The 24,600-nt window shown below is 47.6% G+C and overlaps 3 protein-coding genes across 4 annotated transcripts in view; 1 reads left to right on the top strand and 2 right to left on the bottom strand.

Annotated features, from left to right (window-relative positions):
* LOC126534580 (sulfotransferase 1A1-like) overlaps positions 1–7,483 on the bottom strand; it is a 51,267-nt gene extending 43,784 nt beyond the window's left edge. The window contains exon 1 of the mRNA XM_055072353.2: positions 6,398–7,483. The gene's annotated coding sequence lies outside the window, so the exon portion shown is untranslated. The remainder of the gene's footprint in view (positions 1–6,397) is intronic.
* The window catches only part of LOC129385601 (probable chitinase 2), a 198,438-nt gene that overhangs the window by 33,951 nt on the left and 139,887 nt on the right, over positions 1–24,600 (top strand). The gene's annotated exons all lie outside the window — the stretch shown is intronic.
* On the bottom strand, positions 22,228–23,840 carry LOC126534574 (sulfotransferase ssu-1-like). Its single transcript, XM_050181842.3, has one exon. It carries the CDS (start codon positions 23,637–23,639, stop codon positions 22,692–22,694), a length of 948 nt encoding a protein of 315 aa, XP_050037799.1. The 5' UTR covers positions 23,640–23,840; the 3' UTR covers positions 22,228–22,691.

Below are 24,600 nucleotides of genomic sequence, written 5' to 3'. Positions count from 1 at the left end.
TGGATCCACCAAATTTTAGAGCCAAAATCTGCAGTAAATAGCCTGTAAACAGAAATCCCCTACATGAATATTTATAATCCTGGTTCAGTAGATTGTCTGTAATGTTTGCTCAATATCTGCAAAATATTATCTCCCTAGCGCTTGTAGTTTCTGAAAAAAAGGGTCAAATACAGGAAAATTTGGTGTTTTGAGATAATTGGCTTTGAAGGGGAAGAAGGAGCTTTATTGCAATATAGGACTATAGAAACAAATTCTGGCGCATTTTTTCAGTAGCCACCAGCCTGGTGTCCCCTCCATAGTCAACACTTCTTTTCTGTGCTAGCTGCCTTGTTTTCCGGGCCTCCTTAGTGACCGGTCGTGTAGCCCTCTCTGCAAAGTACAGTCGCCGCCGGTCAGCTTCGCGCAACGACTGGACTGTGAACCGTCCTGGAGAACCTCCGAATGACCTCAAAATGTCGGCTCGAGCAATGCTGCGGTCATTAAAAGTTAGCACAGCATCAATTGTCGCTATTTTCAGCGTCTTGAGGCCAAGAAAGACATTCTTCGGAGCGCGCTCACATACAACGTTTTTGAACGCCTCATTCGCGTTCTGAGTTTTTGCATGGAGACATTTCTGGAGAAGTTCCGGCTTTGAGAGCTGCTGAAACACCGGCGTTCCGCTTCAAGCGCGAGCGCGAAAGCTTCGATGCAGACACGCATGTGGTGGCCGCGGCGCCCACTCCTGGATTGTGTTGCCGAGAATTGGCGTCATTGGAGATCGACTTATGCTGCTTTCCGTGGAAGAGACGTTTTTAAAGCACTTCTTTGGTTTCGTCATTGCATTACCGCTAAATAACCAGCACGAAAGTATAAACAAATTCGATTGTCCGCGAAAACACGTCGAAGCACTAACAAAACGCCGCGCGTTGCGAGTAATCCAGCTGCGTCTTAGGATTCGTTTGGCTAAGTGAAATATGCTAGCTAGGTTTTCACTGTTGCCAGATGAGTGTCAGCCATTCCGCTAAACGTGACAAAAATAGGCGGTGAAGATAAAAATTTCTTCAGTTTAGGGGAGGCACAGATACCGAGCATGTGTCAAAGGGGGCGTGGCTGGATGCTGCCTAGGTTTCGAAAAATGTTGATCTTAAGGTAAATATTTCGCGTGCGCGCAAATGAAACACTGGGCCATGTTAAGGAACGAATAGAGATTTTAAATTACAAAAAAACAATCGATTTTTTTCGGAAGCTTTGCCTACCCTGTTCCCTTAAAACTTAGGTGACTTAAGATAAACAATATGAACTTCAACTCTCATAGCTTCTCTACTTATGCCCCATTATATGCATGCTCTCACATGCAACTGACTCATGCCACCGCGGATTAGAGACTGTGGGATCAGGTAATTTTTAATGACACTATATATAAGAATGGCCCACTTTACTATTACCTTGCCGCTATGAGTGCCTTGGTTTTCAGAATAGTGTTTCCCTATTGTCCCGGAGTACGCGGCGAGAAATTGACACGAGTGGCCAAAGCAGTCGCCGTGAAGGTAGATAAAACAAGTTTTCGCTTTAATAAAGTAGTTGTGTGGTAACACATGGATAATAATGTGAATATTATGCTTGGCATAACCAGACAAGTTTTCCTTCTGGCTGCCTAGCTACCCTACTAAAAATACGAATCAATCCCGAAGGTGTGCAGACTACAAATGTGGGTGGTTCGCATGGCTACGTCCAGTCTTCAACGAACCCATTTGATGCCAACTTGTGTCATCGTGCTTGTACCACTGGGCATGTACAGACGTCATGGTGGTGCCGCCAGAAAGCACAGCGTGCGCAGTGCAAATCACGAAAGAGGAACCAGCTGCAGCCCAACGCTTCACCCTTGCTGCGTTTTGCGCATTCGCAGAGGTGCTCGGATAGCCATCGCAGATGAGTTCTGTCAGGCTTTTTTTTTTAAATTCCAGGCAGGATATTCTGGTATCGTTTGTTGTTTCATCACGTCGTTACGTAGAAAACCTATTCGGTAAGGGGTTTGCTCGTGTGGCCAGTATAGGTGGGTATATGAGTTGATTTATCTACCTCGTGAGGAATCTGCATGTATACTCGGCAAGAAACATATCCACACGAATAGCTTGGTAGCAGGCAAAGAAAGCTTTGCATTAAAAACGCTAAAACAGGGAGCCGAAATTTTGCAAAAGCATTATGAAGCGGAGTAGGAGTGTTAGGAACTGACTGACAACACGATAGACGCAGTGGGTTTGTGTAATTTGGCAGTTAGGGGAAAATTGAAGGAGAAAACAAGTCTATTATAGACACAAAGTCGGCACTTCATACGAATAACTATCGCCCTACTCACGATCCCACCACCGAGGCTTAATGTATATGTTACTAAGCGATAAAATATACGTGTATGAAAAAATCACGCAGGCATTTTACGATTGAATGACAGAAACATTATTAGAGGCTATAGAAGGGGCTCCTACTCAGAAATTTATTGTTGCGAAAATGTGGGGCCGATGATACATTGCAAAACGAACATTTCTATTGCCATGCTAGGTCATTGTGCCCTTTGGAAATCCGATTGCTTGTAGTCGTCAAAACCAAATATTAATGAGATGCCGGAGTGGGCGAGTTCGTTTCAGTTCGTCAGAAAAGTGCGAAGGAAGAAATAGAACGCGGAGGCCAACAAGCTAGTCGTAAGGCCCGCGCACGAATTGTTCATAATACATGTATATCCATGTTTTAAACGGGATCTGAACCACTCTTTATCGAAGCAGAGAAAGGCATTTGAAGAGAAAATAGATAATTTTGCACTGGTGTTTCCTCTCTCAACGCGCTTTCAAAGGAAAGCATATTGTACGCCAAACTTTTTCGTCATCAACCCGTGTTTCTCCTATAATAGAAGAAATAGCGAAACGGCCGGTAAATTCCCGTTCGCTGCGACGCCAGGTCACGAGCACGACTGAGCGTAGCAGAACGCGCGAAAGGGGACACCTGCTTATGCTTTAGCGCGCCAGATGTTGCGTGAAGGGAGAGGGCATTGCCGCGACGCCACGTCGCCCTCGCTCTCGGAAGCCTGCGTTATCCGCGTGTAGCTTGGCCGCGCGAACTCTCGCGTGCTTCTCTAACGGCGCCTCGGTAAGACCAAATGAAAACCCCCCAGGCGTCTCCACTCACTCGCTTGCCCACGCGAAGTTGATAACTCGAAGTGGGCCAAGCAATATCTTATCGGGTCTACATACGCCCCGATCAACCTTCCCTCGATGCCCCTATTAGGCAGCTTGAAGTCAGATCAGCACTGATTAAGCTCCGAAACTCAATTGCTGCAGATTACCACATCAGCAATGTCATGCTCAGAAAGCTAGAGTACTGATCCTTGTGCCTTCTGACTGAGTACTCCAATGCGTGCTGGGAAACGAGGGAGCTACCTGCTGAATGGAAGCATGGAAAAATAACTTTCCTTCCTGTACCCAATCAGCCCATTCATGCCTAAAATCTTCATGCCATCTCTCTACCTTCGTTCCTGGGCAAACCGTTGGAGCATGGCATCCTGATCCGTCACGCCCAACGCATGGAATACCACAGGCTATATCTCCACAACATGGTAGCGTTTCGAGTAGATCTCTCGGCACAGGACGCTCTGCTGGAGATTTCACACGCCACCCTCAATCACATGATACACGACGCCAGAGCAATCCCGGCAGTAGGTCTCACTAAAGCATTTGAGAAAGTTAAGAACACTGACATTCTGCAGAGCATCTAAGAGCTGCAGTTAGGACCTAAGACTTGCGTCCGCGCCTTCCTCAACGGACGGACCACCTCCCTGCACAAAGATGATATAAAACCTCCTCCTTCACTTTTGGTAACATTGACACCCCGCAAGGCCCGGTGTTATCCGTATTCCTCTCTAATATTACCGTCATTGCCCTAGCCAAGGCTCTAAGCCGCGTCTCACGCTTGGGACCACATACGGCTCGGATGACGATATAGAATGGACCCTGCATGAAGCAGCCACAGCTATAGCTACCCATGCGGCAAGCATTGGCCTTGAATGCTACCTCACCGTCAGCAGTCCTGATACTCCGGCCGCAGCGTAGTCCTTATGACCCCCATCATGTGCATGACACTCCCATACCACAAACATCCACCCTCCGCCTTTTTGGACTGTACTTAGAGGACACGAGGACAAACAATAGTACCCTAAAAGCACTAAGACAGCGCTTTACTCCATCGTCCATCCTAGAAGCATTTGGAACTCACTAGCCGGCTTAGGCGAAGCAGACAATCTCAAGGTGCTACATGCCTTTGTGCTCAGTCGCATTCTTTCTGTCTCTTCTTACCTGAACCTCTCCTGTGCGGACAAAGATAAAATCAACGCACAACATTGCATGGCGACTAAAGCAGCGCTCAACCTGCCAACGAACACTAGTACTGACAGGGTCTTAAATTCAGGAATGCAGAACACTATACATGAACTTATAGAGGCATATCGACAAACACAGTACCTTCGCCTGGCTGGAACGGAATCAGGACGGGATTTACTGGACTCAGAATTCCTATGCCGCGCAGGAGCTGTAGACTTATTCTCTATTCATCGCACCATGCGCGCGGCGCCTATCAACAAACCCCTGCCTTAGAACGTCCACCAAGAACACCATCAATCCCGCCGCGTATTGTGAGCCAAAGCTCCCCATAACGAATGGGGCACTTCGCATGTGGTCCCGACACCACAACGTGGACCCCGCATGTGGTCCAGACCATTAGGTAGTTGCGGCTTATTATAAAGAATCCCTCCACCCACTCACCTATTTCAGACACCCTTTGTACCGCGGAAAAAGCAGAGGAAGCTATTATTGCTGTAGAAATCACCCAAACCAATGTGGCTTACATAGTTAGCGACACCAAAGCAGCAACTGTTTACCTGCAGGGGCATTCACCCCCCCCCCCCCCCCGTGGCAAATATTTAGAATTTGCTACCTCTGTTCTGATAGGCATATATAGCTGACGTGGGTGGCGGCTAATTTTCGCAACCCCGGAAATGAGGCCGCCGATAGCATAGCCCAGGAACTTGTTAGCCTGGCAAATGGCGACCCTAGCAGTGATTCCTCGAAGGAGTGGGCACACAAGTTTTCTTAACTTACCCAACAAACACGTCTTTCCCGTCGACTTTACACCCCTCCCGATCCCCGACTATCCTCCTCCAAACGAATTCTGTGGAGGCGACTCCATACCCGAACTTTTACCCCTCAGCTTCTATCCCACTTTCGTCCCATTTTCCCAGACTGCACTCTCTCTGGAGAGAGACACGCCACCTTAGACCACATCATCTTCGGCTGCCCTGCCGATCCTCCCTTGCAGAGACAGCCCACCATTGGCAAATAGAAAAAATGAGAGGCCCTCCCTGCATCGCAGGACCCGGACACGTAACTTCGCTGCGTGAACTGGGGTGCCAGTACCATGGCCTTGCGTAGCCTGGACACATGCGCGTAATGGGAGGGCTGTGCGATGGCCCTGGGCTCTAGATGAGTACAGACCCGATCGCTTAATAAAGTTTTTCCGCTCATCCATCAACACCTCTAAGTACCGCTCAATAGCGTTCATTTCGACATCAACGCTTTCGAATTCCCAACTCAGAAGAAAGTTTAAGTGTCCTGGCATTTCTTTTTTATTCTTAGTGATTTTAGTGATTTATGTTGTGTTTTAGCGTTGTACAACATATACCAGAAACGGCCCCTTCGGTGTAATGCTTGGTTATGTAATGCCGTCTGTTGTGTTGTAAAAGGGGGGATAACGCGAGGTAGAGGTAGAGGATACATTGGATACTAATTGTTCTGCCGTATAAAGAAAACTCAAAATAATGAGGAAATAAATATTACAGAAAAGGCAAAAGAGAAAAAAGAGAGCAAGGGAAATAGAGTGAAGCCAGGATAAAGCTAGCTTGATATCTATGCTGCGGTAAGGGTATAAGAATGAAAGTCGACGGAAGCAAAACGGAAATGAAATAAAAGAAAGAGACCGAGAAACAGAAAGGAAGTGCACGTGTAATGTAATCCAGCACATGAACACTCAAAGTTCTTCATAAAGTGCACATAGCTTCGGGAAGCAGAGGGGCACGATTGAGGCCTTTTTTGTTGAACACGGAGAGTTCAGTCAATATAGGCAAATTGATGTGGCAGTTAAACCTTTGGAATAATTTCCGGTTAGGATATTAGTAGGTCCCGCTAGAGCGAATGAATAAGATCCGCCAAAGGGAAAACACAGTTGCAAGAACAAGATGTGCAAATATTTACCGAAAATATAGCTAGTTAACGTACGCAAACAGGTCTTGGGTATAGTATAACGTAAGTCGCCTGCGAGACATTTTGTATCTGATATCAATAAGTCGTATTTTACTAGAGTCCAAACCATAAGTACGTACCTGTAACAGAAGGCTTTAAGCAAGAAAGTGGTCCGTGAAGCAGGTGTAGTCACAGGTTGCTCAGTTTTTACTCCAGCCTTGGCGATTGTGATATAGCCTCAGGATATAGTGGAGCCACCGGTGCTTGCGTGCTCTGTAAAACCTGTACTTAAATTTTGTTCGTGCTATGAAATTATTCCCCTCTTCTTCTTCCGCACGGAGCAACACGAAAGCGACGCAGCTGGCCACTGTATTAGCAGTTCGTTGGTGCAGAAAGGTTGTGTAGCGAGTGCCGGCGGCTCTGACCCTACCGAGCGTTTCCTATCTGTATGAGAGGTCGTTCAACTCTGAAAGTCCCAAAATAGCAGCAATGTTTCTTCCACTTGACTTGACAAGCATTTAGCGGGGTTTTTAGAGTGAGCGACAAATTGCAGCATAGAACGTTGCTCAAATTTGTATGTTTCTCTTGAGTGACTGTAGTCCGCACTGGTAAAGAAAATACAAATATACGTTTATTTATTTTTTTATGCGATATCACTCATTGGAAACTTCAGGTGCATTTCGTTATGTCCGTAGTACGTGTATCTGCAATGTATTTAACGCAAACTTGGGCAGCTGAGTATGCGTACCACTGGGTATGTGGCACCGGGTATGCTCAGCTGTGTATGTGACTATGGATTTGTGCTTGAGCAGACAAATCTAGGTAAGACAACTTGGCACATTGGGTATGTGCAACGAGACATGAGCAACTGGAATAATAGATAAGCTGGGCTGCTGAATTTGTGCAGCTACACATGTGTTGCTGGTTATACGGCAGAGTAGACAACGTGAGCCATTTTGTACGTGCAATTGTGCATGTGACGCTGGGTATGCAAACTAGTCCACTGTTGCAGAATGTGTGCGTTTGAAACTAGATAGGGTTCCGGATACACAGGCAGAACAAGATGCATAAAGTGTAGACGGCTACATTTATTCATTTAATGGGTTGTACTATAATTTTTTTACTGTTGCTATGGTTGAGAGATAGAATCGTTGAACGGCAATTACAGTCTCGCGAATTAGTCACAGCCGCAGCCTCAGTAATGTTGTAGTGGCGAATTAGATTTAAAATACTACACTAGTCTGTGATGTTGTTAGGACCGTCACGTTGCAAAGCGTGTGACGGGAGGAAGATGGAGGAGACGGTGCAAGATGAGCACACACACAATTATATTAGACGGCACGTAGACAAGAAAAATATCTTAAGCTAGACCCACACATACAAGGTTGTTCGTAAATAGAAAAAAAAATGTAGTCTCACGAGGTTGCGGTTAAGTCCGGAGTGTGGTGACACGTAGAGTCCTTGAGGTGGAACACTTGTTCGTCGAGTGATGACCGGCGCGGAATAGCAGACGCAGCAGCACGGGGCAGGAAAAGGTGGACGGCCCACAGCTCCGTGGACGAGAACAGGCCACTCGGTCGCCCGGCCACCCGAACCTCGCGCGTGGAAGCGGGTTCCACGATGCCGGCAGGCCGACCTGAGGCCTCGTGCAAGGCAACGACCCGAGGCGCTCCTCGTCTCGACGACGGACGCTCGCTCTCCCGAACCTCGCGCGTAGATGCGGGTTCGAGGCTGCAGCAGGCCGTTCCGGGGTCTCGTGCCGTGCAACGACCCGAGGCGTTCCCTGTCCCGAAGACGGACGCTCGGTCAGGTGAACCTCACCGGTAGATTTGGGTTCCGTAGGCCCGGCGGCCCTAGTCGTGCCGGCGTTCCAACCATCCCCGTTGCGCGAGCCCCTTTTTCATGCGCTGCACGAGCCTCCCTCGTCTTTCTTTTCCTCTTGTTGAGGCCGGCCGCAATGTCGTCTGCTCCTGCACTCGGTACTTTGTGTGTACTTCTTCACAATCACCCCCTACTTAAGAAAGTTCTTTCGTTCAAAGAACTTGAGGGTACTTGATATCTGCGGGTCCACCGTAGCACACACGCACCACAAGGGCATTACCACTGCACCACAGATCCGAGCACCACACACTCGGTACGTTTGAGTACACATAAAAATTACCACAGTGCTACAGTTTCGAGCACCGCACACTCGGTATGTAAGAGTACACATAAAAATTACTACAACGCTAGCGTTCCGAGCACCGCACACTCGGCATGATGACTACATTAACAAGACACAACACCACGATAGAGGGTAAAAAAAAAAATCCACGAGACTAACATGCCAGGAAATGTTTGTTCGACATTCAAGTTACACCGGTTTGAAGTTCATGCCTTCGAAACACCGTGTTTAAAACCCCATGAGAGAGCGATGCCGATGGACTCCTGTCGGCTGCCAATTCTTTTCCTTCAAACGGTACGCATGATCATTTTTGGTGTCATCAGTCTGACAAGCAGCTGAAGCTTTCGTTAATGGCGGTGATAAAGGGAGTCGTTCCTCATACTTTTTCAGTAGATTTATGTGGAACAGTGTCGTCCTTGTCCCGAGGTCAATAACGTAATCGACGTCATTTCTCCTCTCAAGTACAGTGAATGGCCCTTTCCACGTAAGAATCAATTTGTTGTTGTCCGAAGGCAGCAGTAGCAAGACCTTGTCTCCAACAGCTAAATGACGTGGTCTGGCCTTCCGGTCGTAGTGTTTCTTCTGTACAAGTTTTGCTTTTTGAAGCTCCTCCTTGGCTAAACGACAAGTGTCTTCAAGACGCTTCCGTAGCTCAACTACATACCCGTATGAAGTTTTTGCGTCATCATCAATATGATCACCTGTCCATAATTCTTTCAATATCGCCATGGGTCCTCTGACATAACGGCCATACAACAAGTCAAAGGGTGAAAAACCCAGGCTTGACTGAGGGACTTCGCGATAAGCAAAAAGCAAGGGTACCAAGTACCGGTCCCATTTTTTCGGGCTCTCTTGACACATCCGTCTTATCATTTGTTTAAGGGTGCCGTTGAACCTCTCCACAAGGCCATTTGCCATCGGATGATATGGAGTTGTTGGCAATTGCGTGAAAGAGAGAAGACGGCTTAGCTCCTTCATCAGGCGTGACGAGAATGATGTGCCTCTGTCACTGATTATCTCCTGTGGGACTCCCACACGAGAGAACATCTCTAGAAGTGCCTCAGCTATTTTTTCTGTTTCAATGCTAGGCAGTGCCACCGCGTCAGGATACCGCGTTGCCATATCGACCATTGTCAACACGTACTTATTCCCTTTCTCTGACATGGGAGTTAATGGTCCCACAATGTCAATGGCAACTCTCTTAAACGGGGTATCAATGACGGGTGTATTTCCCAATGGTACTCGACCTATTAAATGTTTGGGAAAAGTCCTCTGGCACGTATCGCACGATTTAACAAATCGCGTGATGTCTGATTGGAATCCAGGCCAGTAGAACTCTTCGCTCACACGGTCTGTGGTTCTCTTTATTCCTTGATGTCCGGCAAGGATTCCTTCGTGAGCCATTTTCATCACAAAGTTACGAAGGCTTCTGGGCACGACAAGCTGTTCCATTTGTTTCTTTGACCGCAGTGTGTATTTTCGGTAAAGAATTCCCTCCTTTACAAAGAATTGGACGTCGGCAAACCTAGTCTTCATCTCTTTGTCCACTGCTTCAAAGCACTTACGCAGACTGCTGTCCTCCCTTTGCCTGGTTCTCAAGTCGATTGGGCTGATGTCTAGGGGGTTTATAGCCGGTACTCGTAACGAATGCGAACCTGATCTTGTCTGTCTGGTTGTCGCTGCCACTTCCGACTTGCGCCTTGTTTCACTAGCAGCCGATGATAAAATGTCAACAGAGATGGATTCATTAGTAGAACCGTTTCCACCTTCTGCTCTAAAGCAATCATCCACAGCGCTCGGTGTAAAAAGATGTCTTTTTCATTCATTGTCAGGATTGGAGGCATTCCGTACGCCTTTCACATTTCCCAGGACAACATGATATAAGGGATTGTCCATGCATAAAACTCTAGTCTTGCCTGTGAAGAACGGTGACGCGATCTCCACGGTTGCTTCAGGTAGCTTCAACAATCGTCTGTCCAGAAGACAGACCGAGGAAATTTTTCCTGTCAGCTTACTGTCTGGTACGAGGGACCTTTTGACAATAATAGAGTCGCATCCCGTATCTCGCAAGACAGTAGCGGGATGTCCTTCAAGCATACCTTCGGCAGTAGGCATAGACTTCTCGTCTCGTTTATGCGTTTGCGTTCTCCCGCATTCCAAACTTCTGGGAACTCGACGCAAGGTCTGTGTCTCTTCGTTTACTGCCTTGGACATGTCTACTTGTTGCATCGAGCACGAAGCCTTCTCAGTACTGTTGGGTGTTCTGGGGCAGTCACTTGTCTTGTGCCCAGTGCGGCGGCACTTTCCACAGACAGACGTATTTGTATTTGTACCCTTCGTATTGGTCCAGCAATCAGCAGCTCTGTGACCGCGTTTACCACAAAGAAAGCAGCGTGGTCTTTCCTTCTCTTCTTGTCGCTCAGGAGTTCGAGCTTGACCTGGTGGCTTGGTATGTTCTCTCTCGTTTTTACCTTTGCCAAGGTTGACTAACCCTTGCGCCTCCAGGTAATGATCAGTAGCTTCCGCTAGTTTGTCAAGTCCCTGACAGTTCCTTTCTCTCAAAAAGACTGCCATTTTCTCATGGCAAGTCATCAGAAACTGTTCTGAGACAATCTTGTCCCGCAGAGCATCGTATGTCCGGTCCATATTGGCCATTTCTTGCCAGTGATCGAAATATCCCAGTAGACGACCGGCAAACTGTCTACCAGTTTCGGAATTATCGGGTTTCGCCGACCGAAACTTCCTTCGGTAGCCTTCCTCCGTGAGCCTGAAGCGTTGCAAAAGCGTCTGTTTTAGTGTCGCATAGTCCATGGCATGATCCGGTGCCATTCTGCCGACAACACTCAGAGCTACTCCTGTCAAACAGAGGCTTAGCGATAGGGCCCATTTGTCTTGTGGCCAGCCCTGGCTCGTTGCGACGCGCTCAAATCGTTGAATGTATGCATCCAACTCATCGCGTTCTTCATTAAATGGTGGAATTAGTTTGTGAGGACTTTGGTAGCTCTCGGTAGCATTTGCGTGCACACTCTCTGTAAGCTGCCCAGCAGTCATGCTACCCGCTGTCGCATCTAACTCCCTCAACTTTAACTTGAGCTCGAGGACTTCCCTTTCTGCCTTTAATCTAGCTAGCGCTTCGGCATCAGCTTCTTTTGCTGCATTGCGTTCAGCCAGACGTGCTTCACGCGCTTCCCTTTCGCGTGCGCGCTCTTCGTCTACCCATTGTTTTAGTGCCTGGCCGGTCAACCCCAGTTCTTTTCCAATTGCCGTAAGCTTGTCTGTCTCCATCCTCACCCGTCAGACACGCATATGCAATGTGCTGCTCTTCTCTATAGCGTAAGAGCAGTCCTGTCGCGGACGCCAGATATGAGATGTTGTTAGGACCGTCACGTTGCAAAGCGTGTGACGGGAGGAAGATGGAGGCGACGGTGCAAGATGAGCACACCCACAATTATATTAGACGGCACGTAGACAAGAAAAATATCTTAAGCTAGACCCACACATACAAGGTTGTTCGTAAATAGAAAAAAAAATGTAGTCTCACGAGGTTGCGGCTAAGTCCGGAGTGTGGTGACACGTAGAGTCCTTGAGGTGGAACACTTGTTCGTCGAGTGATGACCGGCGCGGAATAGCAGACGCAGCAGCACGGGGCAGGAAAAGGTGGACGGCCCACAGCTCCGTAGACGAGAACAGGCCACTCGGTCGCCCGGCCACCCGAACCTCGCGCGTGGAAGCGGGTTCCACGATGCCGGCAGGCCGACCTGAGGCCTCGTGCAAGGCAACGACCCGAGGCGCTCCTCGTCTCGACGACGGACGCTCGCTCTCCCGAACCTCGCGCGTAGATGCGGGTTCGAGGCTGCAGCAGGCCGTTCCGGGGTCTCGTGCCGTGCAACGACCCGAGGCGTTCCCTGTCCCGAAGACGGACGCTCGGTCAGGTGAACCTCACCGGTAGATGTGGGTTCCGTAGGCCCGGCGGCCCTAGTCGGGCCGGCGTTCCAACCATCCCCGTTGCGCGAGCCCCTTTTTCATGCGCTGCACGAGCCTCCCTCGTCTTTCTTTTCCTCTTGTTGAGGCCGGCCGCAATGTCGTCTGCTCCTGCACTCGGTACTTTGTGTGTACTTCTTCACATAGTCACAATGAGGATGATGTTGGGGGGTTACGGCTGGCGCTTCCATCAATATGTTTGAAGGTGTCAGCTTCAGCCTTCTGCGTCGTTCGCTCCTGCGTTCATAAATTTCAATTGTTCAGGTTTCCGCGTCACATCATTTAGTAGACGAGCAGGCTACACACACGGAGCTCCGCAGCGGACGCCACGTATGACTTACCACAATGACCGACGGCCACGATGCCATGAGGACCAATAGGCCACCTCCAGCGCAGCAGGCTCTTAAATATGTCGTGTTGTCCAAGCCACGAGAGTCCGGTTCGACAGCGATGAAAGTAACATTAATGACGAGATTTCCTTGTAAAGGCGCGTACGCAGTCATAAATGGTGGGGTGAAATGCTAATGTTAGCCACAGTCATATTTTACGTATGAGGCCCACCACGAGTCTGGTAAAACACGCACAAAGATGACATCAGGCACTGGAATGTTTGCAAAACATGCTTCAGGTACTCTTAGGGAAGACCGTTGGTGGCCAGATAGCAGCAAAAAAATAAAGTAGCTTTCTCCCTGCGCTCAAACGTCCGCAGAAAGTTTCATTGGGTATACTTATTAAGTGTTCGGTCTCTGCCGTAAAATCGACCAAATAAACCAGACGCCATGGTTCGTCATATCTTAGAGGAAATTGGAGATGAGGCCTTGAACTTTGCTCATCTGTAAGAACTGTTGCTCAATAAAGGCATTCATCAGTGTTAAAAATTCGAACAGGTAAAGAGCTGTTGCTTTACGCAGCAGTTAAGCAGACTGCCAATACGGCTGTGACATCTTTGTGTGAAGACCAACCATGTGCAAGCTCATCGGTCTTCTCAGCCAAATATGACGTGGATAATTCATCGCGAGAACCAAACCCCGACTCGAGCCACCCCGCATAAACATTTCCAATATGAAAATTTTCACGTCGCATGTACAAGCCGCTGTTCGACAATAGGTGGCGAATTTCGGCATTCCGTCTGTTTGCCACAATCAAGATGCTACCGTTACTAAGGGCCGCGGAACCACTGTTTTTAGCTTTCTCTCTCTGTAACTGGCCTTGGTAAGCCGGCCGATTGGAGAACATGAGGCGGACAGGGTGACTGGTTTCAATTGCTGCGCATTCGGCATAACTCGTCACTGCTGCAGCCATTGGTCATCGTCACCTAGGTGGAGCTTCTCGCATAACCACTCAAAACCACGCCCTCACCGTTTCTCTGCGTGTCCTCCGACGGCGAATACTAGCGACGCAAGCACGAACTTTCGAACCAGCCCGCCACCATAGCCCCGCAGCCGTACATCTCGTTCTCCGCAGGCATGCCGCTCTTCCTCTTTCTCCATGACGTTCTTCTCACAAGAAAACTAGTCGATGCAGCTCCTGGAGGCGACGCCGCATCAATGACCCGGCCATGAAGTCCTCTGTTGTCATCCTGACATTTTACGTGCCAGAACCACGACCATATTGCGAAGCACGCCATATGCGAGGCTCCCGAATAATTCTGCTCCCCCGGGGTTCTTTAATATACACCCAAGACACCGTACACTGGCGTTTCTGCATTTCATACCCATAGAAATGTGGCCGCAGCTGCTGGGATTTGGTTCCGTGACTTTATGCTTGACAGCGCAACGCCGTAGCCACTAAGCAAGCATGACGGGTAAGTTTTGCGTTAACTCCAGCCTGTCCCAATAAGAAAGTGGCATAGTTCTTTAAAAGCTTACAAGGATGGCTTGGTGGGCTAGTTGGTAAAGCATCTCAAAGGGTTAACTGAGCACACAGACTGGGACAGAGTAATGAACAACAGGCCACAGCGCTGATACTGCAACTGGTACTTTATTCAAAGAGGTACACAATGTCCCAGAGCGACCGAATCCGCTACATAATTAAAGGCATAAACACCGTCGCCTTCAATGCCCTTGCCACGCAAAATCCTGCTGCCATCCAGGATGTCATAACTACGTGCCAACGACTTGAGGAGCTCCAGGCCCTTCGGCTACGCACCGATACCTCCGACATTCGTCCCCCATCGACCATGGACTTGCGCACGCTTATCCGCGGCATCGTCCGTGAAGAGCTTTACGGGCGGTGTTCTTCCTGCGCTCCGCAAAGTATCGTCCCTTATCCATCGACCGGCTTACGCGCCAGCATTTGGCAAGAGGTCACGTCCGCATCGCGTCTGCCATGCTTTGACTGCCCTTGCTCTCATCAGGTACCAACGTATACCGACGTTGCGGCGCTCTCTCCAGCCTTCACCGCCCCTTCGCTTACACCAGGAGACCACACTCCAATGGCTTTACTGTCACCACCAGTGCGTGTACAGCGTTGCCATGATCCGCATCCCGGCAGGCCCATTTGCTACTACTGTGGCTACCGAGGGTACATCAGCGTAAACAGGATGAGCAACATGGCTACGCTCCTGAGGAACGTATAAGCGTTGATCTAGCATTTGTCTATCAGCGCACGTCTTACCGCTCCTCTTATCACCGGTCACCTTCTGCTTCCTACCCTTCTGCTATGCCTGTGAGTTCTTGTGAATCTCGCCGCAGGTCGCAGTCTCCACCTCGTCGTTCGGTGCCGCCTTTACGGCCCGCTTCTCACGTCACGAACGCCCTCTCGGAAAACTCATCGGCGCAGTTTTATTAGGGGAAACTGCATCCACTGCACCGCCTACAATTACTCCGGAGCGATCATCCAACTTTTTGTCAGTGTTTGCAGCAGGTGTATACGTCGAAGCTCTCGTTTATACAGGCACTGCCATTTCGATTATTCGTGCTGACTTTTGTTCCAGCCTCCGAAAAGAGACCACGCCTGACTCTGGCCCTTCTCTTCGTCCAGCTACCAACGCTATTATTCGGCGAATCGCGCAGTCTACGGTTCGGGTGTCCACATATGGAATTCGTGACCACATAATTTTGGCGGTATTTCGTGAGTGTACTCACAAACTCATATTGGGGTGGGACTTCTCATCTTCCGCGTCCACTTCTATCTCTTGTCGTCAGCGCCTCATACAACTAGATGCCCCCGGCAATTCTCTTCCTAACCATGAAGTAACCATGAAGTAACCTGGCCATAACTTGTGAGGAACCGCTTTATTCCAGTCGAGGTCATGTGCTACCGCGAGCATCAAGCTGTGCTGCTGGTGAGGATATGTACAGATGAAGATGTACAATGGAGGATGATATGTGGAGATGATGAAGTTGAAAGTCAGGCATGTGCTGCCCTCACCACTAGGTAAGTCAAAACAGGCAATGGGAAAGTTAACAAAGCCAAACGTCGTCCCCGTTTGTGCGCGCTGTAAACTCTTCAAAAGCTCAATAAAAGGGCGAGCGGTGTCAGCAAAAATTTGAAGATAGTCACGAAAGTATGAGCACAAGCCAATAAAGTTCCATACTTCCTCAACGAAGAATGGAACTGGGAAGTATTGCGCAGCGCCAAGTTTGTCTGGGTGAGGTTAATGTGGTTAACAAAAAGGGCGTGTATCTTTTGCCTTGCAGCCTACTGGCATCTAGATTGCTGTTGATTAGAAGCACCTTGAGAAGGCCGCCTTTGCTACATCGGGTGGGCTTTGCCCATTCAGAGTTATGTTCTTCTGTCTCGGAACTCCACCTGCGACGTTCGAGCGAATGATGGGCAGCCTTATGCCAGGTTTGATGCGGTAAATTACTTTTTGCAATGGAAGGACGTAATAGTTCTTACCCCAACAATTGGTAGCCATCTTCAGCATTTCGCCACTGTCGTTTCCGCCGCCGTGAAGTACCGTTCTCCGAAACCTTGTCAAAGCCTATGGTATTCAACCTTACCCGGACAAAGTTCACGTGGTTCAATACTTCCCAGTCACTATTCTCGGTTGAGGTAGTGCGGAGCTTTATTGGCTAATCCGCGTAATTTTGAGGCTTCATTCAAGATTGCGCCAACGCATCTCGTTCGCTCACTGAGATTTTGATGAACAATGGCTATTTCTCATGGAGGCAACAACAGTCCGAAGCCTTCCCAACATTCAGTAAAGTCCTCACGACCATTTTGATTTGAGCTGATTTTGACCCGTATGCACCCACCGAGATCTGCTTCTCGTCATAGGATCGGCGCATTTCATGCCTGTGCGTTCTGGTTTAAGCTAGCCTTCTGCTCTCAACTACCAAGCGCAACTGCTCCATTATCGAACGGGAGTTCGTCGTGCTCCCTTAAGCCATAGCAATGTTTCGCCTGGGGTCATTTGGTCCGTAAATACTGACCACCACGCCCTACGTTGGCTATCCTGTGAGAAATATTGCTCGTCGGATTGTGCATTGTCAGATTTTGCAAACCGCGGTTTCTTCGGCGTCACGTCTGATGCTTTACCTATTGAGCCAAAGACGCGTGTATGCTCCGTACTAGTTCTCTAGTAAAAGAAAGCGCATGCGGTGCTTGAGAATGTGTCGTATTGCAAAGCAAGAATTTCCCTATGAAAGGAGACTGTACCAGATTCTCCCATCGTTCTCGCGTGGCAGCTAGCGCTGTGAGATGATTTATTTTTAATTGCATGGTTTGCCGCAGGAAATATTTTTTGAGAAACCTGCGCGATCATTTATTGTAAAGAAGCTGGATAAGTGCCATGTGGAACTTATCGTTAATTATAAGTTTTGCTTAATCTGTGGGCTGGTCACTCCCTAATCCCGGCAACACTAAGCCTTATCTCCTACGACCGTTGTTCGTAGGCACAACTACAGCAACTGTCGAGCACCCGCTGCAGACACGGAGGCAGAGCCCTTCGCGTCCCTGACAGGATGTTCATGTGCTGCATCAAATGCCCAGGTGTTCTGTGACATCGCACAGCTTTGAGTACGGGCCCAGTTTAACGCTGAGGAAACGCGCCGTTGATGTTGAGTATTGGGCATTCACCGAGTGAACTAGGGCCTTGAATATTTTTTATTCAGTTCTTGTGCTTTGTGTTGAAGTCGGCTTGGCACAAGTCCATTGTTCCCCTTAGCTTGCTGAATATTTTATATATTACGGCAAGTATGCTAATGAGCCTATAATTCCTCAATTTTTTAACGTCTCTCTTTTTGTAGACTAGTATACTCTTGGCATTCTTCCAGCTCTCCGGGGCCCTTGGAGTCGATAGACAGTTCGTATAAAAGGGCGCCAGTTTTTCAAGCATTGTGTCTCCTCCATCTTTCATTAAATGCACTCTTATTCCATCTTTTCCTGCTACTTTTCCCAGTTTGATGTTTTGCAAGGCTCTTCTATCTTCATCGCTAATTCTAGAAGGAACCCCTGTACCCTGTTGATGACTACTTCGAATCGAGGTATCGTGGCTGCTCTGGGTGCTGTACAGGTTAGTATAGAATTCTTACGCTGCTTTTACTATACCTTCGAGATTGCTGACGATATTACCTTGCGTATTTTCCAGTGCAATCATTTTGGTTAGTGCTATTCCATGTTTCCTTGCTGCTGATTTCATGCTGCGTCCATATTTTAATGGTCCTTCACTTTTTCTGACGGTATAATTTCCAATATCGTTATTTTCTCCGTTTTGATCAGTTTTGACAGTTCTGCGAATTATATCTGATTTTTCGAGTTACCTATCACAAGTGACTTCTTGTTGCATTACCCAACACTTCAATTCTTGTTTGTGAAGCCAGCCTAGTTACCGCTTTGTTCGTTACCTCTATGTCATCTTCATCTCTTTGTTCTCAGGCTGCATATTTGTTGCAAGTAACAGCCTGAATTGATGTGCTTTTACCCTGACTGCGTCTAGGCTTTCCTCTTTCTTTTTGACCAAGTTGACTCTTTCTTTCTTCAAATTGAGGTGAATTCTAGCCCTCACTAACCTATGATCACTGCACTTTACCCTACCTATCACTTCTACATCCTGCATTATGCTGGGATCAGCAGAAAGTATGAAGGCAATTTTATTTCCTGTTTCACCATGAGGTGTTTTCCTGGCCCACTTTTTTTTCCTACGCTTCCGGAAGAAGGAGTTCATTATTCGCAGACTTCTTTCTTTTCGCGAATCCAATCAACATTTCTCCTCGAGTGTTCCCAGAAGCGAAGCCGTAGTTGCAATTGCATGTTCACCAGCCTGCTTTGTCCCCCCCTTTTGCATTGCCGTCACCAATTACTCCAGTACAGTTAGTTTTCACTTTCCTCATCGGTAATTCAATATCTTCGCAAAACTGTTCCATTCCACCATCATCGTGAGTGGAGGTTGGAGCGTGGGCTTCTACTACCTCTATTATATACCTCCTATTTACCTTTATTGCGACTACTGCTACCCTCTCATTAATTCTGTAGAATTCGTGAATGTTGCCCGCTTTGTCCTTATGGATTAGGAATCGTACCCCGTATTGCTTCTTATCTGCAAGTCCTCTATAGTAGAGGACTGCATAAGCCTCAATTGGTCTAACCTCACTAAGGCCCCAACGAGTCCTGCTAGGCTAGCTTCACTCGAGAGAGTTCGGATGTTAGACGTTGCCAGGGTCAGTTTCCATTACAACATATTGAGTAATAGCGAGGTACCCACGCTGTTACGATCGACGAGCATGTTTAACTCCTTACTCAATGCTGCTTAAACACGCCTTATCATTGCAGGTAAAATTTTCTGTAAGGGCGGATTCGTGTATATAATTTTTCGAAATACACAACTGACCTGACAAGCTGAATGTGGGCTGAAACATGCGTGCAGACATTGTGCTGGTTGCTTTGTCCATTACCAGCAGCAGAAACTTCTTTAATGCGAATTTAAATCATTTAAATGCGTCTCACAAAGTCGTTTCTGACCTAGAAGATCCGGGGTGCCTTACGCGCGGTAGAAGCTGACAAGCTTCCTCCCTGCCTTCTTCCCTTCAAGCGTGACATGAAGCCACTGCTCCGCTCAACCTCGCACCCTTTCCCTCGTGTCTGCAGCATACTGCCCGCGGCCACCGACAGCTTTATCGCATTGGCTCTATATACGGAACATCACGCCAATGCCTACAGCGACAGCGATGGCGGAAATGCGCATAGAGTGTCCATATAATTGGCATCGCGTCAAAAAGTAAGGTTCCTTGCTAATAAAACTTCCCTCTCTTGAAATAAGAAATGAATAAATAGTCACCGTGTATAGCCAATATGCCTAAAACACGCTGATTTCACTAAAGCACATATATCATTTTTTTCAAAGCCATGTAACTTGGACTATGGCTAAAACAGGTTACAGATTTAAGTACACAGGCGTGCCGTTCCAATGAACGGGGTCATTTCGGTGAGCTGAGCCGTTCTAAGCTTCTTTGTGAATCGAGCCTGTTATCATACCTCTGCCCTCAATCGCTGCCGAGGGTATCGGAAGCGAGATCGGACTGCAGGTGGCAGCACCGTCACCGCGTTAGTGTTGGTAGGTGGTGGGCGATGCGCATTGACATGTAGGTGAAAACGCTGTGGTGTGAGCGATTTGGGCCGATTGTTAGGAATGGAAACAACTTGAATGCAGCTGAGAATATATTCTAGAATGCTACATGTTCACACGAAACGTGACCATTGCCACGTCCATGTAACGTCACGGCATTCCCCAACGGGGCAGGCTATCTGACCAAGAGTAGCTGCTGCAGCGGATCGAGCGACCTGTCTTGACTCTGTTTGTCCGAGGCTGCGCATTTGCGTGATGAACAGAAAGCCGCAGCTCCATCTGTCGGCTGCCGTTTTCCTCACCCGTGGGAGTAAAGGGCGGTGATGGGCGGATGCAACGTCACCACTCCCCGCTTGGGTGGCGAGAGATTTGAATGGTGCCGAACGTATATGGTCAATTCAGACGAAATTTTCTTGTAAACCAAGTCTATTGTTACACGACCAGCGCTCCGAGGTTTCTGGAATGGTATTTTAACAGTCCACGTCGGCTTAGGCTTTGCTTTAGTGGCCGTCATAAAGATGGTACGCCACTATCATTGACAGTGCAGACAGTATTCTCGTGTGGCTTCACGCAGTCTTTCTTTCCACGGTAACAATAAAAACAATAAAATTTATAGCGACGACATTTTTACATGACTACGCGCATGGGAATGACGCAAATAATTTTAAATTATTTTCATTGCCAACCTAATCACGTTCTTCTCTTGTTAATATATTGGCAGAAACCCGCCATCAAGCTAACAAGACCGCGCTAAAGAGCGCATTATATTAGCCCACAGCAAATCAGTTTTACGACGCCCTGTGTCCAGCTACTGAAATATTCCACGTGATCCTCTTGTAATATATTCCAATTCGCAGTTATAGCAGATAAGCACAATAATCGCAAAAATTCACTTGCGAGCCACAACTGCTTCTGCTTAGTGGGGTATTCACATAATTGAAGGGCACCCCAGGAACCGCTAAGGATGTTGACCCAACCAGTGATTCAATTATACGCGAAAAGGAATTGTATATTGCGACATCATATAAGCGCTTAAGATTTTCCTTTCGACTGCAGAGTGATTTCACGCCACCTGGTCGATGCACCGTGGTGTCAGAAAGACTGCGGAATCATCAATATATTGCTGCCAAGAATCGGTGAAACACGATGTTCATGGTACCGCAGCCACCACCTTGTCTTTTTAAAACGGCGCCAAATGTGTTTTGTTAAGTGATTCAACCGCAATGCGGCCATAAAATTCAAATTATTGTGACGACCGGAGGGCGCGACAATTACACATCTCGCGCACGACACGTACAGTCACTTATTCTATTGCACCGCAACGACTACAATGCAAATCCGAATGAGTTTCTCCATCGTCAAAAAATGCATACCACCGTTTAGGACTGCGTTAAAGCCACGGAACAAATAGACCTTAAAGGATATGTGCGCCGTTAGTGCACGTGTCAACAAGGAACGATTCGCAGACGACTGGACGCGCCGTCCACACTATATTGGCCGCCGTTCATAGATGTCGCCACTGTCTACGGAATATGGCAGCGCCCATGAAAACGGGTCTTTACAAAGCGAATAGTTTGTTGAGTGCCTTACGGTCGGGCAAGGAGCGCGGCGCTATCTAGGGTTTTCAGAAATCGTAAGAATGCGTGTGCCGGCTTTCATATCACACAAAAGAGAAACGCAATTCAATTATATTTTAAGGTAGTGGCTATTCAAGGTAACATAATTTCATAGAAAGACACTTTTGTTAACGAATATTTGATGGGTTGGCAGTTTCTCACTATATTACCTATAGGGAGATCTGCCACCACCATCTATAGGAGTTTTTTAAGGGGCACTATGCCGTCTTGGGAATGAAGGTATATGTGTCTCCGAGGCTTTTGTTGACTGGTTTCGTAAGAGGCTTAGTCTAAAACGTGGATATGGCTACACAAATAACGCGTTCTTGAATTAAATCTTCCTAAAATGTTCCTATTCATGCGAATTGCATCTTTACTCACCTCCAATGCATGACGAAGGCAAGAAAAGCAAGCACAGATGACAAACTGTTTTGAAAAAATGTGAATTGAATGTGAAAGCATTTTGAATTTCCTATTAACTGGTTACGTTCATGTTACGTTGCCTCATACATTGTCACGTGTCCTTCACAACGCTACCCAAATCCACCCTAATTCTACTCGATCAAATTTTTACCATGCTGGAAGTTTTAACCATCGCTTGATCACGACGGATTTTCTGCCTCATGGGACATGCAATACATTCGAGAGAATAATGTTATGTTTAGTGCCTTGCAAAATGCCATGTCGTACGGCGCACGTTATTTGATCAGCGCCGTGTGTTTATTCTGCAGAGGTTACGTTGGTTGGATAGCACGTGTGAAGCTGTCAGTTGTTTGAGTTGTCATTGAATCACTCGTATGCCGAAAACATGTGCAAAAATAGGAACGGTTGCATAGATCGGTGAGCTCTCCTGGTATGTACAGTACTCTGGGAACACGGAGGAAGCGTCACCGATCAGAATTAGTACAGTCAGACTACTCACCACATTTTCTGCAATGATGTTAAATTTAGGGCATTGGCACTTGAAGACCTCAATGTCAAGTTTTCTTCTGCACTTGGACACATAACACGTGGTTTAATCTATATTTTATTGCCAGACGTGCCAAAATTACCTGCTGATTCGGAAAACTGCCTCATGAGCCTATATTCTACTTAGTTCATCCCATAGATATTTTTCATATACCGCGTTTTCTTGTGCCATTACCGGGATGTCACTGCCAGACTCATGGAATATCTACGTTCCTCCATAGATTCATGAAGTCAGACTCTACAGTTGCTTCCGCGATTCTCTGTTTCATCCGTTGAATCTGTTCTGGCGAGAAGTAATTCCTCCAGTCTCCTACTTGCCCCCTGCGGACAAAATTGCCGGTCATGGGTTTCTTCGTAAACGCCATCACATTATTAAGTCCTTTCAGTAGCTCCGGTCTAAGAGTCTTCATCTGCGGTGAATTGCTAAATTCTCGCCTAGGGGCCTGCCGGCTATTGCTAATCTTGTGCTTCATGTATTTTATGCTAGACTTCTCCAGAATTTTCCCAATAAGCTCGGGATTTCTTTTAAGCCTGGTCTCTCTTTCTTCGCCGATGAAATCGGCCATTCGAAGGACGTTCCGGGTGGTGTCAGTTTTAAGCTCCTCATATGTTAGAAACAGAACATTAGGGTCCCTTCGATGCTTGTACCAGGAGAGCACGTTGTCAAAGTAGTCTCCGAAATCGATCCGTCCATGCAAAAATAGTTCAAAGAACTCTTCGAAAGTGCCTTCGCCAAACTGATACGGCGGGTTGTTCCGGGTGTGGTAGTAAAACGACACGCAGCAGTCGTAGGGATTCCTCGTTATGTAGATGTATTTTGCGTCTGGGGAATAAGGGTTCATGTGGAAAGGTAAGTGAGTCTTCAAGACGCGAGGTTGTGGAGCGTAAACAGCGGCTTCGGCTCCCTGCATCTCCAGGAAAGGCATTCGCAGTACCTGGTCTAACGGGTCCTCAGGTTCTTCAGCGTCCATTAGGATGTTGTAGACTATGTGTTGCGTCCAAGTGGTACCACATTTGGGGTAACTGACGACCATTAGATCACCAGCTTGTGGCTTGTACGCCAACGCCGACAGAACTGCGTCGTCGGAGAAGTGTTTCCCCAGGTAAAGTCCGTTGATCACACGGAAAACATCCGCCGACATATTTCTGGAGCCGCCGCTACTCTGAAAAAGAAATGGATTTTCTGAAGTTGGAATGCACTGAATAAATAAATGATGGAATAAACAGCACTTACAGTAACTTTGTCACAATTCCTGGAATGCTTAGAGGGAGATGACGTACATGGTAAAAGCAGTCTCTAGGATACGTTCTGCTCAAAGCGATCAATTCCTAGTTATTGGTATCTACGATCGAAGACCTGTAACATTAGCACAACAGCATGTGATAACTGCTGGCCGAATGGCGCTACTTTTGAGGACGTCGGATCCAAGAGCAAAATTTTAGCAGTGCTCGCATAAATTCATCTTTCGTGTGCGAATCCACCCCTGCTGCTATGCTGAGGCATGTGCCATGTAATTGCGGAAAAATATCATAATGCCATCGCAACATCGAATCTCCTACTACCTTTCTTTCCCTTCCTTGGAACCCACATACCACATACTCGAAATAAAATGGAGGAGAATGCATTTTCGGCCAACATATGAATTACCTTGGACCCTAACAAAGGTGTACTTTTACTATTGCAGTCCGCGGGTAAATTTAGATGAAGGGATCAGGAACGCGCGTCTCTTTGTGGTGATCCATTGCCGCTTGTCTGTTCAAAACGTTTCCTAGTCAATCGAAGCGTTCTGCTGTTTACCCTCGAACCTTCTGAAGCGCTGCTACTTGCTAGCTAGAACTGCAAAGGTTTGCTAACTTTTTTAACGCTCACACCAGGAACACCGTCAGCACCTTTAAGGTATTGCTGTGCTAACGTAAGGTAGCACGTAGCATTAAACGATACGTGTACACATGCCACCCATTCTGGTGGCCCAATTGTAATAGCCAGGTTTGGAACGAAGGAACGCGAATGGCAGGAGAGGGCAAGTGCCCACTGGAAGTTCTATTAATAACAGCCCGCAAAAAAAGGTGGCAGATCCTACGTCCTGCGTGAATCGATGTTCA

Source organism: Dermacentor andersoni, chromosome 7 (genome assembly GCF_023375885.2).
Source record: "Dermacentor andersoni chromosome 7, qqDerAnde1_hic_scaffold, whole genome shotgun sequence".
In the NCBI taxonomy this organism is placed as follows: Eukaryota; Metazoa; Arthropoda; class Arachnida; order Ixodida; family Ixodidae; genus Dermacentor; species Dermacentor andersoni.
Note: the sequence above shows the minus strand (reverse complement) of the source record. Positions and strands in the feature narration are given on the sequence as shown.